Source organism: Ascaphus truei, chromosome 4 (genome assembly GCF_040206685.1).
Source record: "Ascaphus truei isolate aAscTru1 chromosome 4, aAscTru1.hap1, whole genome shotgun sequence".
Classification (NCBI taxonomy): Eukaryota; Metazoa; Chordata; class Amphibia; order Anura; family Ascaphidae; genus Ascaphus; species Ascaphus truei.
Window position 1 is genome coordinate 66,624,414 of NC_134486.1, and position 23,086 is coordinate 66,647,499.

At 50.5% G+C, this 23,086-nt stretch overlaps 1 protein-coding gene across 2 annotated transcripts in view; it reads right to left on the bottom strand.

Annotated features, from left to right (window-relative positions):
- Positions 1-19,834: 19,834 nt before the first annotated feature.
- CLHC1 (clathrin heavy chain linker domain containing 1) overlaps positions 19,835-23,086 on the bottom strand; it is a 50,726-nt gene continuing 47,474 nt past the window's right edge. For both annotated transcript variants that reach the window (XM_075595964.1, XM_075595963.1), the window contains one exon: positions 19,835-22,246. In XM_075595964.1, coding sequence (XP_075452079.1) covers positions 22,050-22,246 — 197 coding nt within the window. In that variant the 3' untranslated portion in view covers positions 19,835-22,049. The remainder of the gene's footprint in view (positions 22,247-23,086) is intronic.

Below are 23,086 nucleotides of genomic sequence, written 5' to 3' on the forward strand. Positions count from 1 at the left end.
GCAGACAGAATGGAGGGAAGGGGGGAGAGAATGGAGGGAAGGGGAGAGGGAGAGAAGGGGGGAGAGAGAGAAGGGGGGAGGGAAGTGGGGAGAGAGAATGGAGGGAAGTGGGGAGAGAGCATGAAGGAAATGGGGGGAGAGAAAGAATGGAGTGATGGGGGGGGAGATAGTGTGTGTGTGTGTGTGTGTGTGTGTGTGTGTGTAGGGGGGGCAGAGAGACAGAAAGGGGAGGGGCGCAATTGGTGATGTCATTTGTATTATATTTATTTTTATGTGTCCCGATTTTTAGTTTTGTAAATCTGGTCACCCTAGCTTTAAAACAATTTCTAACTTGCTTTGTTCCAGATCTGACTAGAAAGCTTCAAACAATAGACCTCGGAATCCCCCGTAACTCAGAAGACAGGTAGGGAACGCCTGCACTCGTGTGTGCTTGCTGACAGTAACGCTTTAATCTTCTTTTGGGATTGTTAACAATCACTTATATTCGCAAACCAGCCTGCATTTGGTCAGTGTGAAGAAGCATAGTATTTTCCCATTAATCAAAAATCAGCTTCACTGCGGATCAGCTCACACACACACACACACACACACACACACACACACACACACACACACACACACACACACACACACACACACACACACACACACACACACACACACACACACACACACACACACACACACACATCCACACACACACATCCACACACACACACACACACACACACACACACAACACACACACACACACACACACACACATACCACCACACCTCCTTGATCCTAGGCCGTGGCCCCAGGGCCTTCTACAGCGCACGCAAAGAAACACCTCAATGGGGCTGGGCCCAGTACACACCTTTGTGGGTTATGTGCAGCCGCGCTGTACTACCAGTTTTCCCAAAGACATTGAAATTGAATTTAGAAGTTGCGACGGAGGGGTGACCACGCCCCCGTCCCTGCCGGCAGTTCAGCCAATGAGGGCGAACCAGCCACATGAGGTCATGACCACACCCCTGGAAAATCCCAGCCACTCCCCCCGTCGTAAACTCTGCAGTCTTGTCCCAGACCGCAGTGAAGCGCTGTGCACGCGCCGCCCCTCCCCCCCACCGGGCGCGTGTGCTACAGTGCACACTGGGACCGCGGCCTTAGGCTGCGGCCATGGTGCCTCTGAGCGCGCTATGCACTTGGCACGTTCAATGTAATGAAAGCAAATGAGGACGGCCATGCTCGCGTGACGCGCACGTACACTCACAAAAGCTCAGCGCTTGAAGAGACAAAAAATTAGTTCTTACTAGGAATTTATTCAATTTATTTTTTTAAAAGCGGGGGTGGGGCTAGGTGGCAAGTAGATTTTTGGAGAGAGGTATGGGAGAGAGGCCCACAGCAGCTGGGGAGAGCAGAGGCACCATGTGCCTGAGACCATCCCCAAGATAAGTGTGTTGTATGTATTTGGGAATGGGGGGTAGTGTTGTATGTATTTGTAAGGCCGCCACCCACTGCGCCCGCTTCTGCCCTTACATCCACCGCCGGGCCGCATGGCGTCCGGTCCCGTGGTCTCTCCTCTCTCCCTCCATCGGCTCCCACACATGCGCGCCGACGGGGCAGACCCCCGCGCTTGTCGACGGCTTCTGACGTCCTTTCTGGCGTGCTCCCGCATCCCCTTCCGTCGCGCGAATCGCGCGCACGCGCAAATGCCACTATGTCCATCTTTACTGCCGCCAATATACTTGTTCCTCCCACACCTGCCCTGCATCCTGCCTCAGCCTATCAGCGCTCTACCTTCATCTGACATCACCGCTGGTAGTTCTCATTGGCTCCTATCAGTATTTAGTGCTACCAGCCCAGAGCTGATTGCTGAGCATAGTCAGTCTCTGGTTGTGCTTGCTACAAGCTACTTCGCAGTCTGCTCTTGTATTCCGTTACAGACCCTTGCTTGAATCTGGACTCCCGACCTCTGGCACCCTCGAACCCTGGCTCGCCCTACGGACTTCTACCTTCTCCTCTCCTCGACATTGGCTTTGGACTTCGACTACTCTTGATCTCTCCGACCCCGACTCTGGCAAGTACCTCTACGATTCTACACTCTCCTGCCCCGACCCAGCCTATCTACACTACTCTTCTTACCGGACCCGCTCACGCGGCTGTAGGGCGGTGATTTTCCTGTATCCCAACCTCGGCCTCGCGGTCCTGTCCGGTTTGTGGTGAGCACTCCTATAATCCCGTGACATTATGCTCAGCCCAACAGACCTGGACTCCGCCGAGGTGGGTCGACGCTTAAGCGAACACGATAGCCTGTTCAAAGAAGTAGAGACTTGTCTCTCTCAAAATAACCAGCGTATGGAACTGCTCCAAAGCTCCCTAGGTACCATTTCGGAACAACTCAAATCTCTTCTGTGCTCTCCTGATACCGCTGCCGCTCCTCCTGCTCCTATCTTCTCCCCGCCGGTACCTCAGACTCACCCTTCTGAACCTCGCCTACCCACTCCCAATCGCTATGCAGGAGAGCCTTCAGCATGTTGTGGCTTCCTGGGGCAGTGTTCCATCCAATTTGAGCTTCTACCTTCTCATTTTCCTTCTCCCCGTTCCATGGTCGCGTACATTATCTCGCTGTTGACCGACGATGCCTTGGCCTGGGCTACACCCTTATGGGAGCAACGGCCAGATCTGACTTCCAACCTGGACCGATTCTGTGCTGAATTCCGGAGGGTGTTCGACACACCAGGAAGGAGGGTAACAGCCGCATCTTCTCTCCTCAATGTAATGCAGGGAAATCGCTCTGTGGCTCGCTACGCACTTGAATTCCGCACTATTGCGGCAGAAACAAGGTGGAATGACGAAGCGCTCGCTGCAATGTTCTGGCAGGGCTTAAATGACTCCCTCAAAGACGAACTGGCTGCCCTGGAGCGACCTACATCATTGGAGGAACTCATCGCGCTCTGTATCCGTATGGATCAGCGGCTCCAGGAGCGAAGAGCAGAGAAAGGAAAACGTCAAAAAGGTATCCAATCCACTTCCTTCCCACATACAGCTCCAGGGGAGTCCACCGCCGTATCTACTGAAGAACCCATGCAGCTGGGTGGGACTAGCCTCTCTTTGACAGAAAGACTATGCCGGCGTCGGGCTTACCTCTGCCTTTACTGCGGAAATAGTGGACACCTGGTGAGTACCTGTCCGTCCAAGTCGGGAAACGCCAGCCCCCAGTGAGTACTGGGAACACTACACTGGGTATGGTAACCTCTCCTTCCTCTCCCAAACTACCATCCAAGATACTCCTTCCTATAACCCTATCAGGAGGCTTTGGGGACATCACCACACAGGCCTTCTTAGACTCCGGTTCTGGTGGGAACTTTGTCGATCAGGCTTTTGCTGAGAAGAAAAATAAAAAAATACAAAAAAAACAACATATAGAACACCTACAAGCTCATATTGAACCCCCAAAATACCCACAACATATATATAAGCATATAAGTTTCACAGAGGAGTGCTACTGAGCATGGCAATATATATATTTAAAACCAGAGACATAACATAAAACACAGACAGAGCTCAGTGCACATCCAGAAAAACTTATATACGGTACAGTGCCTAAATATACATTTTTTTGCTGAGAAGAACCAGATTCCTCTGGTAGCTAAGGATTGGCCCGTGAGCCTTGAAGCCATTGGTGGTAGGCCTTTGCAGCCCGCATTCATTTCACAGCAGACCATTCCCCTCCGTCTCAAGATGACTGGTCACCATTCCGAACATATTCATTTGCATGCCATCCACACGCCGGCTGTAGACGTGATATTGGGTCTTCCCTGGCTCCAGCACCATAACCCCCAGATCGACTGGCTCCAGTCACAACCCATCACCTGGAGAGACCGGTGTCGAGACATTTGTCTGGATTCGCCTAAGGCTCTAGTAGGTGCCACACGTCCGGAATCTAAGAATCCCCTCCTTCCGGACGCCTACTGGGAGTTCAGAGACGTCTTCGACAAAATTCAGGCGGAGGAATTACCACCCCATTGTGCCTACGATTGCCCGATCGATCTTCTTCTTGGCGCGATTCCCCCCAGAGGATGTACCTACCCGCTCCCTGCCCCCCCCCCCGAGACCAAGGCGATGAAACTTTACATACAGGAGAACCTCCAGAGAGGCTTCATTCGTAAGTCTTCTTCTCCGGCAGGAGCAGGCTTCTTTTTTGTAAACAAAAGGATGGCACACTTCGCCCTTGCATTGATTATCGTAGCCTCAACAAGGTGACTGTCAAGAATCGGTAGCCACTTCCCTTGATTGCCGAACTTTTCAACAGGTTACAAGGCGCCACTATCTTCTTCAAGCTGGATCTCCGGGGAGCCTACAACTTGGTTCAGATTCGTAAGGGAGACGAGTGGAAGATGGCCTTCAACACGTGGGATGGGCACTATGAGTACCTCGTGATGCCCTTCGGTCTCTACAAAGTGCCAGCCGTCTTCCAGGATTTCGTTAACGACATCTTCAGAGATCTTCTGGATCAACATGTGGTGGTCTACCTAGACGACATCCTGATATTCTCCCAGAATCCCCTGGAACATACTCGCCACGTCAAACAAGTACTTCAGAGGTTGCGGGAGAACCGTCTGTTCGCCAAACTTGAAAAATGCCAGTTCCACCAGTCATCCAAGTAATTTTTGGGATACATAATCTCAGACACTGGACTCGCGATGGACCCTACCAAGGTGAAGGCTGTCTTGGATTGGCCCCGACCCCTCTCCCTGAAAGCGGTACAGAGGTTCTTAGGCTCTGCCAATTATTATCGCAGGTTCATAAAGAATTTCTCCACTTTGGTCGCACCCATCACAGCTCTCACTCAGAAGACCGCCAATCCCGCACCGTGGTCCCCCGAGGCCATCATGGCTTTTCAGGTTCTCAAGGAAGCCTTTGTCACAGCACCTATCTTGGTGCATCCTGATCCGGCACAACCCTTCACTCTCGAGGTGGATGCTTCGAACATCGGGGCAGGGGCGATCTTATCCCAAAGGAAGAACCCACAGGCCAGATTGCATCCCTGTGCATTCTTTTCTAAAAAGTTCTCAGCAGCAGAACGAAATTATGACGTGGGTAACTGTGAGCTACTCGCGATCAAGATGGCCGTGGAGGAGTGTCGTCACCTGCTGGAGGGCGCCGAGTACCCCGTCACCATCCTTACGGACCATAAAAACTTCTTATATATTGAGACTGTCCGCCGTCTGAGTGCCCGCAGGCACGTTGGTCCCTCTTCTTCACCCGGTTCAACTTCCTTATTTCATACCTCCCAGGTTCTAAAAATGTTAAAGCGGACGCACTGTCTCGTCAATTCTCTGTAGAAGATAAAACCAAGGACCTTCAAGAGACTATCCTTCCTCCTAAATGTGTCCTGTCGGCCAATACATTTGACGCACTGATGGAGATCACCAAGGTTCAAGATCAGATTCCTCAGGGTCTCAGGGTGCCAGTTGGACGACTCTTCACACCCCCTACCTTCGCCAGAAGGTAATGCAATGGGGGCACGCGGCCAAGGCGGCAGGTCACCCAGGGATCAAAAGGACTATCGACCTCTTGCAACGAACCTTCTGGTGGCCAGGCATGCGCAAGGACATTCAGCATTTCGTCTCAGCATGTCACACCTGCGCACAAAACAAGATACCACGGAATAAACCTCCAGGACTCCTGCAACCCCTTCCCATTCCCGATCGACCATGGGAACATCTCTCGATGGACTTTATTGTCGACCTCCCCAAATCTAAGGGTATGGACACGATACTAGTAGTGGTCGATCGCTTTTCTAAACAAGCGCACTTTATCCCACTCAAAGGCCTACCCAGCGCCCCTAAACTTGCCGAGGTATTTGTGAGGGAAGTCTTCAGGCTCCATGGGTCACCCCAAACCATAGTCTCTGATCGTGGGTCGCAATTTGTCTCGAGATTCTGGAGGGCCTTCTGTAAAAAACTTAACGTGGCGCTTCACTTCTCCTCTGGATACCACCCACAGACCAATGGTCAAACTGAACGAACCAATCAGTCCCTGGAGCAGTTCCTTCATTGCTTCATATCTGACTCTCAGGACAATTGGCTCGACCTACTCCCATGGGCAGAATTCGCTCATAATAATCTTAGGAATGAGTCCACACTACAGTCTCCATTCTTTTCTAATTTTGGCTTTCATTCCTCCACCCTTCCTCAGTCTGGACCTAGTACAGGAGTTCCGGCCGCAGAAGAGAGGATTCGGGATCTTCAAGCTTCCTGGTCTAGGATTCAGGAGAATCTCAGACGGGCCACAGCTATGCAGAAGAGACAGGCTGATCGCCATAGTCAGAAACCACCCAATTATGCCCCGGGTCAGAAGGTATGGCTATCCACAAAGAACATACGGTTAAAAGTCACATCCCCGAAGCTGGCACCTCGATTTATCGGTCCATTCTCTATATTGGAGAGGATTAATCCGGTTACCTACCGACTGAAACTACCTGCAACTATGAAGATTCCCTCTACCTTTCATTGCTCTCTATTAAAACCATTCATACCCAATCCTCAGATCCGACATGGCACACCTTGTCCCAGACTGGTCAATGGACAAGAAGAGTTTGAGGTACAGTCCATCTTGGATTCTCGTATCTCAAGAGGAAGTCGCCAATATTTGGTACATTGGAGGGGTTTTGGACCCGAAGAGAGGGCATAGATTCCGCAAGACCAGGTACACGCTCCCAGGCTGGCCTTGGCATCTCAAATTTCCGCTTAAACCTGGTATGGATCGTCCGGAGTCTGACCCTGAAGGGGGGGGGGGGGTACTGTAAGGCCGCCACCCACGGCACCCGCTTCTGCCCTTACCTCCACTGTTGGGCCGCGCGGCATCCGGTCCCATGGTCTCTCCTCTCTCCCTCCATCGGCTCCCGCACATGCGCGCCGCCGGGGCAGACCCCCGCGCGCGTCGACGGCTTCTGTCGTCTTTCCTGGCGTGCTCCCGCCTCCCCTTCCATCAAGCGCGCGTCGCCACTATGTCCATCTCCACTGCCGCCAATGTACTTGTTCCTCCCACACCTGCCCTGCATCCGGCCTCAGCCTATCAGCGCTCTACCTTCATCTGACATCACCGCTGGTAGTTCTCATTGGCTCCTATCAGTATTTAGTGCTACCAGCCCTGAGCTGATTGCTGAGCATAGTCAGTCTCTGGTTGTGCTTGCTTCAAGCTACTTCGCAGTCTGCTATTCTCTTCCGTTACAGACCCTTGCTTGAATCTGGACTCCCTACCTCTGGCACCCTCGAACCCCGGCTCGCCCTACGGACTTCTACCTTCTCCTCTCCTCGACATTGGCTTTGGACTTCGACTACTCTTGATCTCTCCGACCCCGACTCTGGCAAGTACCTCTACGATTCTACACTCTCCTGCCCCGACCCAGCCTATCCACACTACTCTGCTTACCGGTCCCGCTCACGCGGCTGTAGGGCGGTGGTTTTCCTGTATCCCCACCTCGGCCTCGTGGTCCAGTCCGGTTTGTGGTGAGCACTCTTATAGTCACGTGACAGTATTTGGGAATGGGGAGTAGTGTAGTATGTATTTTTGGATGAGAGGGTAGTGTTGTATGTATTTGGGGGTGAGGGAGTAGTGTTGTATTTAGTGTTGTATGTATTTGGGGATGAGAGGGTAGTGTTGAATGTATTTGTGGATGGGGGAGTAGTGTTGTATGTTTTTGGGGATGAGAGGGTAGTGTTGAATGTATTTGTGGATGGGGGAGTAGTGTTGTATGTTTTTGGGGATGAGAGGGTAGTGTTGAATGTATTTGGGGATGGGGGAGTAGTGTTGTATGTATTTGGAGGTGAGGGAGTAGTGTTGTATGTATTTGGAGGTGAGGGAGTAGTGTTGTATGTATTTGGAGGTGAGGGAGTAGTGTTGTATGTATTTGGGGATGAGGGAGTAGTGTTGTATGTATTTGGAGGTGAGGGAGTAGTTTAGTATGTATTTGGGGGTGAGGGAGTAGTGTAGTATGTATTTGGGGGTGAGGGAGTAGTGTTGTATGTATTTGGGGTTGAGGGAGTAGTGTAGTATGTATTTGGGGGTGAGGGAGTAGTGTAGTATATATTTGGGGATGGGGGAGTAGTGTTGTATGTATTTGGGGATGAGGCAGTAGTGTTGTATGTATTTGAAGGTGAGGGAGTAGTGTTGTATGTATTTGGGGATGAGGGAGTAGTGTTGTATGTATTTGGGGATGAGGGAGTAGTTTAGTATGTATTTGGGGGTGAGGGAGTAGTGTAGTATGTATTTGGAGGTGAGGGAGTAGTGTTGTATGTATTTGGGGTTGAGGGAGTAGTGTAGTATGTATTTGGGGGTGAGGGAGTAGTGTAGTATGTATTTGGGGATGGGGGAGTAGGGTTGTATGTATTTGGGGTGAGGGAGTAGGGTTGTATGTATTTGGGGGTGAGGGAGTAGTGTTGTATGTATTTGGGGATGGGGGAGTAGTGTTGCATGTATTTGGAGGTGAGGGAGTAGTGTAGTATGTATTTGGGGATGAGAGGGTAGTGTTGAATGTATTTGGGGATGGGGGAGTAGTGTTGCATGTATTTGGAGGTGAGGGAGTAGTGTTGTATGTATTTGGGGATGAGAGGGTAGTGTTGAATGTATTTGGGGATGGGGGAGTAGTGTTGCATGTATTTGGAGGTGAGGGAGTAGTGTAGTATGTATTTGGGGATGGGGGAGTAGTGTTGTATGTATTTGGGGATGAGAGGGTAGTGTTGAATGTATTTGGGGATGGGGGAGTAGTGTTGCATGTTTTTGGAGGTGAGGGAGTAGTGTAGTATGTATTTGGGGATGGGGGAGTAGTGTTGTATGTATTTGGGATGAGAGGGTAGTGTTGAATGTATTTGGGGATGGGGGAGTAGTGTTTTCTGTATTTGGGGATGGGGGAGTAGTGTTGCATGTTTTTGGAGGTGAGGGAGTAGTGTAGTATGTATTTGGGGATGGGGGAGTAGTGTTGTATGTATTTGGGATGAGAGGGTAGTGTTGAATGTATTTGGGGATGGGGGAGTAGTGTTTTCTGTATTTGGGGGTGAGGGAGTAGTGTAGTATGTATTTGGGGGTGAGGGAGTAGTGTTGCATGTATTTGGAGATGAGGGAGTAGTGTAGTATGTATTTGGGAATAAGGGAGTAGTGTAGTATGTATTTGGGGATGGGGGAGTAGTGTTGCATGTATTTGGGGATGGGGGAGTAGTGTTGCATGTATTTGGGGATGGGGGAGTAGTGTTGCATGTATTTGGGGATGGGGGAGTAGTGTTGCATGTATTTGGGGATGGGGGAGTAGTGTTGCATGTATTTGGGGATGGGGGAGTAGTGTTGCATGTATTTGGGGATGGGGGAGTAGTGTTGCATGTATTTGGGAATAAGGGAGTAGTGTAGTATGTATTTGGGGATGGGGGAGTAGTGTTGCATGTATTTGGGGATGGGGGAGTAGTGTTGCATGTATTTGGGAATAAGGGAGTAGTGTAGTATGTATTTGGGGATGGGGGAGTAGTGTTGCATGTATTTGGGAATAAGGGAGTAGTGTAGTATGTATTTGGGGATGGGGGAGTAGTGTTGCATGTATTTGGGAATAAGGGAGTAGTGTAGTATGTATTTGGGGATGGGGGAGTAGTGTTGCATGTATTTGGGGATGGGGGAGTAGTGTTGCATGTATTTGGGGATGGGGGAGAAGTGTTGCATGTATTTGGGGGGTATTATTGTGGGTAGGGTTGCCACGTGTCCGATTTTTAACCGGACAGCCCGGTATTTTGCCCCTGCGTCCGGTATAAAATGAAATTTAATACCGGACATGTATGTGTCCGATATTACCTCTCTCCGAACGCAGGGTGGATACGGTGGGGCCGGAGGCCGGTCAGAGCAGTTGCCGTCATGTCTGGCTCTCCCCGGCTGCAGGCTTCTCTTTCCCTGTCTGTCCCACGCCAACATGTCTGATGCTGACGCGCGCCGGGTCCTCTGATGTCAGCGCTGGAAGTCAGCAGGGCTCGGGTTCCGGTGAGCGCCAGCGTGACAGGGAGGTCCGGCGCGCGTCGGCATCAGACACCTCAGGGTGGGACAGATAGAGAGAGAAGCCTGCCGCTGGGGGAGAGCTGGGCATGGTGGCAACTGCTCTGACCGGACGCCGCCCCAACATCCACTGCCACCCCTCCACAGCCACCACCCCTCCCCGCATCCACTTTCCCCCTCCGCATCCACTTTCCCCCTCCACAGCCACCACCCCTCCCCGCATCCACTTTCCCCCTCCGCATCCACTTTCCCCCTCCACAGCCACCACCCCTCCCCGCATCCACTTTCCCCCTCCGCATCCACTTTCCCCCTCCACAGCCACCACCCCTCCCCGCATCCACTTTCCCCCTCCGCATCCACTTTCCCCCTCCGCATCCACTGCCCTCCCTCCGCATCCACTGCCCTCCCTCCGCATCCACTGCCCTCCCTCCGCATCCACTGCCCTCCCTCCGCATCCACTGCCCTCCCTCCGCATCCACTTTCCCCCTCCGCATCCACTGCCCTCCCTCCGCATCCACAGCTCCCCCTCCGCATCCACTGCTCCCCCTCCGCATCCACAGCCCTCCCTCCGCATCCACTGCCCTCCCTCTGCATCCACTGCTCCCCCTCCGCATCCACTGCCCTCCCTCCGCATCCACTGCCCTCCCTCCGCATCCACTTTCCCCCTCCGCATCCACTGCCCTCCCTCCGCATCCACTTTCCCCTCCGCATCCACTGCCCTCCCTCCGCATCCACTGCCCTCCCTCCACATCCACTGCCCTCCCTCCGCATCCACTGCCCTCCCTCTGCATCCACAGCTCCCCCTCCGCATCCACTTTCCCCCTCCGCATCCACAGCTCCCCCTCCGCATCCACTTTCCCCCTCCGCATCCACTTTCCCCCTCCACAGCCACCACCCCTCCCCGCATCCACTTTCCCCCTCCGCATCCACTTTCCCCCTCCACAGCCACCACCCCTCCCCGCATCCACTTTCCCCCTCCGCATCCACTTTCCCCCTCCACAGCCACCACCCCTCCCCGCATCCACTTTCCCCCTCCGCATCCACTTTCCCCCTCCGCATCCACTGCCCTCCCTCCGCATCCACTGCCCTCCCTCCGCATCCACTGCCCTCCCTCCGCATCCACTGCCCTCCCTCCGCATCCACTTTCCCCCTCCGCATCCACTGCCCTCCCTCCGCATCCACAGCTCCCCCTCCGCATCCACTGCTCCCCCTCCGCATCCACAGCCCTCCCTCCGCATCCACTGCCCTCCCTCTGCATCCACTGCTCCCCCTCCGCATCCACTGCCCTCCCTCCGCATCCACTGCCCTCCCTCCGCATCCACTTTCCCCCTCCGCATCCACTGCCCTCCCTCCGCATCCACTTTCCCCCTCCGCATCCACTGCCCTCCCTCCGCATCCACTGCCCTCCCTCCACATCCACTGCCCTCCCTCCGCATCCACTGCCCTCCCTCCGCATCCACAGCTCCCCCTCCGCATCCACTGCCCTCCCTCCGCATCCACTGCCCTCCCTCCGCATCCACAGCTCCCCCTCCGCATCCACTGCCCTCCCTCCGCATCCACTGCCCTCCCTCCGCATCCACTGCTCCCCCTCCGCATCCACAGCTCCCCCTCCGCATCCACTTTCCCCCTCCGCATCCACAGCTCCCCCTCCGCATCCACTTTCCCCCTCCGCATCCACTGCCCTCCCTCCACATCCACTGCCCTCCCTCCGCATCCACTGCCCTCCCTCCGCATCCACTGCCCTCCCTCCGCATCCACTGCCCTCCCTCCGCATCCACAGCTCCCCCTCCGCATCCACTGCCCTCCCTCCGCATCCACTGCCCTCCCTCCGCATCCACTGCTCCCCCTCCGCATCCACTGCCCTCCCTCCGCATCCACAGCTCCCCCTCCGCATCCACTGCCCTCCCTCCGCATCCACTGCCCTCCCTCCGCATCCACAGCTCCCCCTCCGCATCCACTTTCCCCCTCCGCATCCACTGCCCTCCCTCCGCATCCACTGCCCTCCCTCCGCATCCACTGCCCTCCCTCCGCATCCACTTTCCCCCTCCACAGCCACCACCCCTCCCCGCATCCACTTTCCCCCTCCGCATCCACTTTCCCCCTCCGCATCCACTTTCCCCCTCCGCATCCACTTTCCCCCTCCGCATCCACTTTCCCCCTCCGCATCCACTGCCCTCCCTCCGCATCCACTGCCCTCCCTCTGCATCCACAGCTCTCCCTCCGCATCCACTGCCCTCCCTCCGCATCCACTTTCCCCCTCCGCATCCACTGCCCTCCCTCCGCATCCACTTTCCCCCTCCGCATCCACTGCCCTCCCTCCGCATCCACTGCTCCCCCTCCGCATCCACTGCCCTCCCTCCGCATCCACTTTCCCCCTCCACAGCCACCACTCCTCCCCGCATCCACTTTCCCCCTCCGCATCCACTTTCCCCCTCCGCATCCACTTTCCCCCTCCGCATCCACTGCCCTCCCTCCGCATCCACTTTCCCCCTCCGCATCCACTGCCCTCCCTCCGCATCCACTTTCCCCCTCCGCATCCACTTTCCCCCTCCGCATCCACTTTCCCCCTCCGCATCCACTGCCCTCCCTCCGCATCCACTTTCCCCCTCCGCATCCACTGCCCTCCCTCCGCATCCACTTTCCCCCTCCGCATCCACTGCCCTCCCTCCGCATCCACTTTCCCCCTCCGCATCCACAGCTCCCCCTCCGCATCCACTGCCCTCCCTCTGCATCCACAGCTCCCCCTCCGCATCCACTGCTCCCCCTCCGCATCCACTGCCCTCCCTCCGCATCCACTGCCCTCCCTCCGCATCCACTGCCCTCCCTCCGCATCCACTGCCCTCCCTCCACATCCACTGCCCTCCCTCCACATCCACTGCCCTCCCTCCGCATCCACTGCCCTCCCTCCACATCCACTGCCCTCCCTCCGCAGCCACTGCCCTCCCTCCAAGGTAAGTCTGAATTTTATATGTATTGGGGTGGAGGGTGTAATTTGTATATATATATGTATTGGGGTGGTGGGCGTATTCTGTATATGTACTGGAGTGGTGGCGGTATTTTTTATATGTATTCGGGGGCGTGGGGGTATTTTTTATATGTATTCGGGGGGGCGTGGAGGTATTTTTTATATGTATTCTGGGGGAGTGGGGGTATTTTTTATATGAATTCGGGGGGAATGGGGGCATTTGTTATATGTATTCGGGGGCATGGGGATATTTGTTATATATATTGGGGGAGGGGGGTCGCAACTTTTACCATTGTATCCAGTATTTTTGGACAAGCCATCTGGCAACCCTAATTGTGGGGATAAATTATTGTGGGTGGGGATTGCATAGGTATTTGGGGGATAATTATTGTGGGGGGTGATTTGTGTGGGTATTGTGGGGGGGGGTAAGAAAATTGTATGGGCATTGGGGGGGAATTGTGTGTGTGGTGGGGGAGGGAATGAGTGGAATGAGGGAATGGCAGGATTGAGCACGAGGGGGAATGGAGCGATAGTGGAGGGAGGAGAGAATGTGGGATGAGAGGGAGTGTAACAGAGGAAGTGAGGAAGAGAGAGAGGGGCAAGTGGGAGATTGAGTGAGGAAACCGGAGGGAACATGAGAGAGGGAGACTGAGCTGTTAATTTAGAGGGTTATAAACCTTTTCATAAGGGATGGAGCAAATAGAAGGGGTGGTGGAGTATGTTTATATGTTAAACCGGATGTAAAACCTATTATAAGGGGAAATGTTTACAGGGATTGATGAAAATGTAGAGACCTTGTGAATAGAAATTAGAAGAGGAGTTAAAAGTACAAAGAAAATGTTTGTAGGGATATGCTATAAACCACCAAATATCTGTGAGATTGAGGAAGCCAAAAAACTTTTGCAAATAGAGAAGGCATCAATAGTAGGTCATGTTTGCATAATGGGGGATTTTAATTATGCAGACATCGATTGGAGAAATGAGATTAGCATAACTAAACTAATAAACTAAAGGAAACAGGTTTTTGGGGGTTGCTAAAAGACAATGACATGTTCCAAATAAATGACTAACAAACCTGGAGAGGGGCATTACTGGATTTGGCAATATCAAACAATATGGTCTCATTTGATATGAACTATCAAAAAACATATTGTATGGATTCAACAACTACTTTACTTTATTGAAAGGCAGATTTGAATAAACTGAGAACTAATCTACAAGTAATACATTGGGATTATGCTTTTGCAGGGAAAGATGTGGAAGATAAATGGGCAGTCTTTAAAACATTGTTAGAAAAGCACACTTATCAGTGTATACCCGCAGGTAATAAATATAAAAGAAACAAAGTCTAAACCAATATGGCTAAATAAACAGGTTGGGGAGGAAATGGAAAAGAAGAGACAGGCATTTAGATTTTTAAAGTCAGAAGGGACGGAGGCATCGTATCACAATTATAAGGAATGTAACAAACGTTGCAAAGAGCAATCACATTAGCAAAAATGACAAATGAAAAAAGGATTGCAATAGAAAGTAAGGTCAACCCTAAAAAGTTATTTAAGTACCTTAATAACAAAAAGATTAATAAAGAAAATATAGGACCTTTTCAGTGTGAAATGGGCAGGCAAATTATTGGAGATAAGGAAAAAGCAGAAGTATTAAATCAATTATTTGCCTCTGTATTTACCAGGGAGGAATCAATTGCAAAAATATTGCAACAGGAGGAAGCCACAACCTCTATACTAACTACGGTAACAATTGGTTAACTGAGGAAGAAGTGCATAAGCGGCTTGATAAAAATTAAGCCTGACATATATTGTGGGGAAGCTACTTGAAGGTTTAGTGTCGGATAATATTCAGGAATACCTAATGGATAACAACATTATTAGTAATAGTCAGTTTGGATTTATGAAGGATAGGTTGGGTCAAACTAACCATATAAATTTCTTTGAGGAGGTAAGTAGAAACTTAGACCAGGGTAAGGCAGTTGATGTGGTCTACTTAGATTTTGCGCAGGCTTTTGATACGGTTCCACACCAGAGGTTAGTGTACAAAATAAAGCAAATTGGACCCAGTAAAAATATTTGCACCTGGATTGAAAACTGGTTGAAGCATAGACAACAGAGGGTTGTCAAAAATGGAACCTTGTCAGGTTGGGCTAAAGTTGTAAGTGGAGTACCTCAAAGATCGGTACTGGGACCCATGCTTTTAACTTTAACTTTTTTAATGACCTTGAGATTGGCATAGAGAGCAAAGCCTCCATCCTTTCTGATGACACTAAATTGTGTACAGTAGGTAGTAAAATCAGAACAGGATGTAATTTCTCTCCAGAAGGAGTTTGATAAACTGGAAACTTGGGCAGGTAAATGGCAGATATCGTTTAAATATAGATAACTGTAAGGTTATACATTTGTGAAACAACCGGCTACTTACAAATTAAATGGGGCAAAATGTGGTCAATCCTTGATGGAGAAGGATTTAGGAGTGCTTGTAGACAGCAGGCTTAGCAATAGTCCCCACTTTCAGGCAGTAGCGGCAAAGGCAAATAAGATGTTATCTTGCATTAAATGGGGAAGGGAAGTAAGCATAATTATGCCCCGGTATAAAGCATTAGTAAGACCACACCTTGAATATGGAGTACAGTTTTGGGCACCGCTCCCTAAAAAAGACATTATGGAACTAGAAAAAGTGCAGAGAAGAACCACCAAATTAATAAAGGGGATGGAAATCTGACTTATGAGAGGCTAGCTAAATTAAATTTGTTTACATTAGAAAAGGGGCGACTAAGAGGGGATATGATAAATACACATATATTCAAGGTCAATACAATGAACTTTCAAAAGAACTATTCATCCCAAGGGCCGATTTCTTCAATGCCAGAGGAGCCAGTAGTTGGCAGGACCTCCTCTCCTGTCTCTGTACGTTCCTCCTACATACCAATTAGATTGTAAGCTCCTCGGAGCATGGATTTCTCTTCCTAAATGTTACATTTATGTCTGAAGCACTTATTCCCAGTGCTCGACAAATCCGGTCGCCCGCTCGCCAGGAGCGATCGGGCTTGGCTAGGTGGCGATCCGTAATGGCCGCCCCTGCAACGCATGCGGTTCTCTTTCAATTTTCCCCTGCTCCCGCCGAGAAAAAAATAAATAAAAAATCCCCTTATTTGATTGGCCTGACAGGAGTTGGCCCGCTGCAAAGACTTTTTTGGGGGGGGAGGGGGGGAGGGGGGGAGGCTTGCTCTATATGAGCAGGAGCAGTGATGTCCACCTACCTTTAGAGGACAGATTATTGAAGAAGTAAGTACTCTCCCTGCCTCATGCATTACCATCCCCCCCCCTCCACTTGTCAGACGGATGCTGGCTGTGTGTGTGTGTGTGTGTGTGTGTGTGTGTGTGTGTGTGTGTGTGTGTGTGTGTGTGTGTGTGTGTGTGTGTGTGTGTGACATGCTGGGTGTGTGTAGGTGGTAGCGGGGAGGTGTTCCTTACCCCCCCCCTGGTCCCCTACGCTCCCGTGCTGCCTGCCCGCGCGTACCTCCCCCCCCTGGTCCCCAACGCTCCCGTGCTGCCTGCCCGCGCATACCTCCCCCCCCCCTGGTCCCCGACGCTCCCGTGCTGCCTGCCCGCGCGTACCTCCCCCCCCTGGTCCCCGACGCTCCCGTGCTGCCTGCCCGCGCGTACCTTCCCCCCCACCGGGTCCCCGGCGCTCCCGTGCTGCCTGCCCGCGCGTACCTCCCCCCCCCCTGGTCCCCGACGCTCCCGTGCTGCCTGCCCGCGCGTACCCCCCCCCTGGTCCCCGACGCTCCCGTGCTGCCTGCCCGCGCGTACCTCCCCCCCCCTGGTCCCCGACGCTCCTGTGCTGCCTGCCCGCACGTACCTTCCCTCCCCTGGTCCCCGGCGCTCCCGTGCTGCCCGCGCGTACCTTCCCCCCCACCGGGTCCCTGCCTCTCCCGTGCTGCCTGCCCGCGCGTACCTTCCCTCCCACCGGGTCCCTGCCTCTCCCGTGCTGCCTGGCAGCTCTGACTCCCGTCCCCATGGCTGCAGCCTGGGCGGGAGGTAGAGGGACTGGAGGGCGGGCGCGCGCATGCACGGGGGGTGGGGGAAGTGCAGGCAGGCAAAGTTGTCTGGTGGGCTCTGGTTCCAGCGTGTCCCCGTCCGGCCACGTTTCCCATCGGGGAGGTTAGTGTGGCCGTGCGGCTGGACCCCGATTCCCCCGCTGGACCCCGATGCCCCCAACATAACCCCGATGTGTGACAGTGTGTGACAGTGTGAGTGTGTGACAGTGTGTGTGACAGTGTGTGTGTGACAGTGTGAGTGTGACAGTGTGAGTGTGACAGTGTGAGTGAGAGAGTAACAGTCACCCAGTCAGTCATCCCACTCCTCACACACTCTCTCACTCTCATACACGCTCTCACTCTCATACACTCTCTCACTCTCACACGCGCTCTCTCACACGCGCGCTCTCTCACACACGCTCTCTCTCACACATGCTCTCTCACACACGCTCTCTCTCACACTCTCACACACACTCTCTCTCACACACACACTCTCTCACACACACACACTCTCTCTCTCTCTCACACACACTCTCTCTAACACACTCTCTCTAACACACTCTCTCACACACTCTCTCACACACTCACTCTCTCACACACTCACTCTCTCACACACTCACTCTCTCTCTCTCTTACACACACACACACACACACACACACACACACACACACACACACACACACACACACACACACACACACACACACACACACACACACACACACACACACACACACACACTCACACACACACACACACACACACACACTCACACACACACTCACTCTCTCACACACACTCTCACTGAGAGTGTGAGGGGAGGGATGACTGACTGGGTGACTCTCTGTTTCTCTTTCTCTGTCTGTCACTATCTCACTCACACTCTCACACTCTGTGAGAGTGTGTGTGTGTGTGTGAGAGGGGTGGGATGACTGACTGGGTGACTCTCTCTCTCTCTGTCACTCTGTCTCTCACCGTCTCTCTGTCTTTGTCTCTCACTGTCTCTCTGTCTTTGTCTCTCACCGTCTCTCTGTCTTTGTCTTCACCGTCTCTCTGTCTTTGTCTCTCACCGTCTCTCCGTCTTTGTCTCTCACCGTCTCTCTGTCTTTGTCTCTCACGTCTATCTTTGTCTCTCACCGTCTCTCTGTCTTTGTCTCTCACCGTCTCTCTGTCTTTGTCTCTCACCATCTCTCTGTCTTTGTCTCTCACCGTCTCTCTATCTTTGTCTCTCACCGTGTCTCTGTCTTTGTCTCTCACTCTCTCTCTGTCTTTATCTCTCACTCTCTCTCTGTCTTTGTCTCTCACTCTCTCTATCTGTCTCTCACTCTCTCTCTCTCTCTGTCACGCTCTGTGTCGCTCTCTCTCTGTGTGTCGCTCTCCCTCTCTGTGTGTCGCTCTCTCTCTCTCTGTGTGTCGCTCTCTCTCTCTCTCTCTCTCTGTGTGTCGCTCTCTCTCTCTCTCTGTCACTCTCTCTGTGTGTCGCTCTCTCTCTGTGTCGCGCTCTCTCTGTGTCGCTCTCTCTCTCCCTCTGTCGCTCTCTCTCTCTGTGTGTGTCTCTCTCTCTCTCTATGTCTCCCTCTATCTCTATGTGTCTCTTTCTATCTCCATGTGTCTCTTTCTCTCTGTGTCTCTCTCTGTTTGTCTCTATCTCTCTCTGTGTCTCTGTCTCTCTCTGTGTGTGTGTGTGTGTGTGTGTGTGTGTGTCTCTCTCTCTCTCTCTCTGTGTGTCTCTCTCTCTCTGTGTCTCTCTCTTTGTGTGTGTCTCTCTCTGTCTCTCTCTTTGTGTGTCTCTCTCACTCTCTCTGTGTGTCCCTCTCTCCCCTCTGTCTCTCCCCTCTCTGTCTCTCTCCCCTCTCTGTCTCTCTCCCCTCTCTGTCTCTCTCCCCTCTCCGTCTCTCTCCCCTCCCCGTCTCTCTCCCCTCCCGTCTCTCTCCTCTCTGTCTCTCCCCTCTCTCTCCCCCTCTGTCTCTCCCCTCTCTGTCTCTCACCCTCTCTCTCACCCTCTCTCTCCCTTCTCTGTCTCACCCTCTCTGTCTCACCCTCTCTCTGTCCCACCCTCTCTCTGTCTCCCACTCTCTCTCTGTCTCTCTGTCTCTCACTCTCTCTCTGTCTCTCTCTCTGTCTCTCTCACCCTCTCTCAGTCTCTCTCCGTCTCACCCTCTCTCTGTCTCTCTCACCCTGTCTGTCTCTCTCACCCTCTTGCTGTATCTCGCTGTCTCTCTCTCTCACCCTCTCTGTCTCTCTCTCTCACCCTCTCTCTGTCTCTCACCCACTCTCTCACCCACTCTCTCTGTCTCTCACCCACCCTCTCTCTGTCTCACACTCTGGATCTGGATCTCTTATTTACCCTGTATATCTTAACTGGCCTATCCCTACACCGAAATAACTTATACTGCTTTCTTCCAGATCTGACTCAAGCTTCACACGGGAGACCCCCCCTAACCCAGAAGACAGGTAGGGAACACCTCCCCTCCAATGTATAACATTGCGGGAATGAGGGTACCTGGACATTGAGGGACTTCGGATCAGGTAAGATCCCAGGCGGGATTGCTGCTTTAAATATTGGGAAGTGGGGGCATCCAGACACTGATTAAAGGGTTCAGGAAACTAGTCATTCACATCTGGCTTTTTTTTTCTAAATCCGACATTTACACACACACACACACACAAACACACACACACACACACACACACACACACACACACACACACACACACACACACACACACACACACACACACACGTAACCAGGACTAATTGTAGTATAATGTAATACAATAAATAAACTTATGTCAAAAACGATTGTTCTTACTAGGAATTTATTTTATTTATGTATTTTTTTAAAGCGAGGCGGGACTAGGTGGCAAGTAGATTTTTTTGGTTCGGCGAGTAGATTTTTGGGTGATTTGTCAAGCACTGCTTATTCCCATGACCTGTTATTTATATTATTTGTTATTTATATGATTACCATGTATATTACTACTGTCAAGCGCTATGTACATCAATGGCGCTATACAAATAAAGACATACAATACAATACAATACCTCTGTCAGCACAGAGTATAAGAACAAAAAAAGGTATTGCTATTTCTCCCCGAAAATGAAAAAAATATTTAATTAAGTATGTCATCACATTGAAGAATGAAACGTAAAGAGAATTAGTTACAAAATAAATAAAACTAAAGAAATTCTAGGAAACCAGAATAACACTTTAAAATGAATTAATCACAGAGTTGGCCAAAAGTTTTCAAATGATGTAAGCAATTGTGGCTGGAAATGTTTGGAGCAGTCGTGTTAAGCAAATATTTGTTTCACCCTGATCTTTCCCCTACAGTCTGAGTCCTGTTTCTACTCACATGTTGAACATACATAAAAAAAAAGTGTTTACTCTGCCATCAAATACCACTCAAGGAAATGTCAACACATAGAATTTATGTGACATAAACACATGTATATCATCCTTTTGTTAACCCTTTATCTACCAAAGGGCCCAGCAATGCAACCTTCACAATGAAATGAAAAACAAGTTGAGTATTTTTGCGGGTTTCTGTTGTTTAACGAAACCCAACTTAGGACTTTGCATGCATACTCAATATTGCTATCAGCTGTAATGTGATCATACTTTGTGGATATTCCCCAACATAAAATGTAGATCTCAATATAAATCTTCCTTCATAATCTGTGTGGAGGAGCCAGGAGCATTGATGGCTCATTCAGCACTGTTTGGGTTGGTGATGTGAGATTTAGGGGTCCACGGAGTGTAAAACTGAGAGAAATATTGATATTAAGTTGGCAGCAGCCTTACCAAGGACTAAATGCTTTTGTGCAGGCAAAATGTCATATTCATTCTAATCTTACACTTCTTATTGGAAAGCACTTGGCAACGCTGCTGCCAGAATCACTCTACTCTTTCCAAAATCTGTCTCAGCGTCTCCCCTGCTGAAATCCCTCTCCTGGCTTCCTATCAAATCCCGTATCACACACTCAAGACTCCTCCTCACTTTTAAAGCGTTACACTCTTCTGCTCCTCCTTACATCTCAGCCCTAATTTCTCGCTATACACCATCCCGATTCTTGCGTTCTGCTCAAGGATGTCTTCTCTCTACCCCTTTTGTATCTAAAGCTCTATTCCTACTTAAACGTTACTCACTGACTGCCCCACACCTCTGGAATGCCCTTCCCCTCAATATCCGACTAGCACAATCTCTATCCACATTTAAGGCCCACCTCAAAACACACCTGCTTAAGGAAGCATATGAGTAGCTCAATGGCTGATAATTTACACCTCATACATAAACCTTGGCCCCTTGCAGACGCACTTACCAGAACGCCCTCCTACTGTCTCTGTACGTTCTTCCTACCAACAACTTAGATTGTAAGCTCTTCGGAGCAGGGACTCCTTTTCCTAAATGTTACTTTTATGTCTGAAGCACTTCTCCCCTTTATGTGTTATTTATATTATTTCTTATTTATGACTGTCACATATTACTGGTGTGAAGCACTATGTGCATTAATAGTGATATATATATATATATATATATATATATATATATATATAGACATACACACATACTGTACATACATTCTTAGCCATAGAAAGTAATTGTTTCAGTGCTTTTTGGGTTCATAAAATCAAATGTAAATCATATGACGCCTAAGTATAAAAAGTCAAGGTGCTTTTATTTTCTGAAATTCATTTTGATAAAGGGATTGCTCTTTTAAGGACTTGAAACTATTTATGCGGAAAATAACAGTATACCTTAATAGAAGTATGCACTAGATATATAATAATTTATACCCAACTACATCTTACATTTTATATTATATGCTTTGTTCTGCAAAATCTAAGCATTCACATATGACAAGTCACCAGCACGGCATCAAGTAACAGAAAAAGCCTCTAGTATTATAAAGAAAAAGAAATAGTTGAGTCCAAGCATTTAGGTGTTCATAGAGCCAACTTGTTTTTATCTGGCTAGTTAGCATAATAGCTCCCTCTGCTGCCAGGCAAGAGGTACTACATGAAGACATGGTCCATTATTTTTGCATCCTCATCCTTGGAAGACATTTCCACTACTCCGTCCTGTGATATTACAATAGACATGATCTTCTCAGACAATGGCATGTAGTTATTATTTGAACATTCAACAGCAATTTCTACCCATTCTTCTGGTGTACACCTGACATCATTAATAATGACCTGCTCCAAGGCACCTGAGGAAGAAAATATTTACGCTGTAAATTGTGCAACATATATTATTATTATTATTACCATTCTTTATTTGTAAAGCGCCAACATATTCCACTGCGCGGTACAATGGGGGTTACAGAGATCTGATATTTACATAAACAGAGTTGTATACAAATACAAATAAGGACAACCACGCACAAAATGGCTGCTCATTGTGGGATGCAGTATACCTCAGGTTGGAGTATGGTCCAGCCAGACAGCTGATCCCATAAAGGTTTGAGAGTGGGGGTGTTTGGGAGTGTTACATAGCGTGGAGATTGGTCCAGCTGCACAGCTGGTACCAATGGGGTTAGAGGGGTGGGTGGGTGGAGTTAGATGTTAGGGGTATGCCTGATAGACTTCCTTTAAAAGGTGAGTTTTCAAGGAGTTTGTAAATGTCTGAAAGCTGGGGTAGTTCTGATGGTGCATGGTAGGGAATTCCAAGGAGAGGTGGCAGCACAGTAGGAGTCTTGTTGGCCAGAGTAATAGGGAGGAGGAATGTTGGATGTTGTGGGCAGAACGTAGGGGGCATTTAGAGATATATGGGATGAGAGCTGAGATGTAAAAGGGAGGGGGGGAGGCAGCATTGTTGAGAGCTTTGTAAGTCAGAGACAGACGGCAGAGCAACCTGAGGGAGTCGATCGTCACAAGGCACAGGAGAGCCTGCAAATTTACATATTTTAAAATAAGATAGTTAATAATGCATTGGTTGAATATACAACCCTGTCCTTTTTTGGAACAGCAATTGTCCAAATCATAAATATACAAGTGCTTGATTCATAGGGGTCATAAAGTCTCTAATTTTCATTCCTCATTTAGTCCAT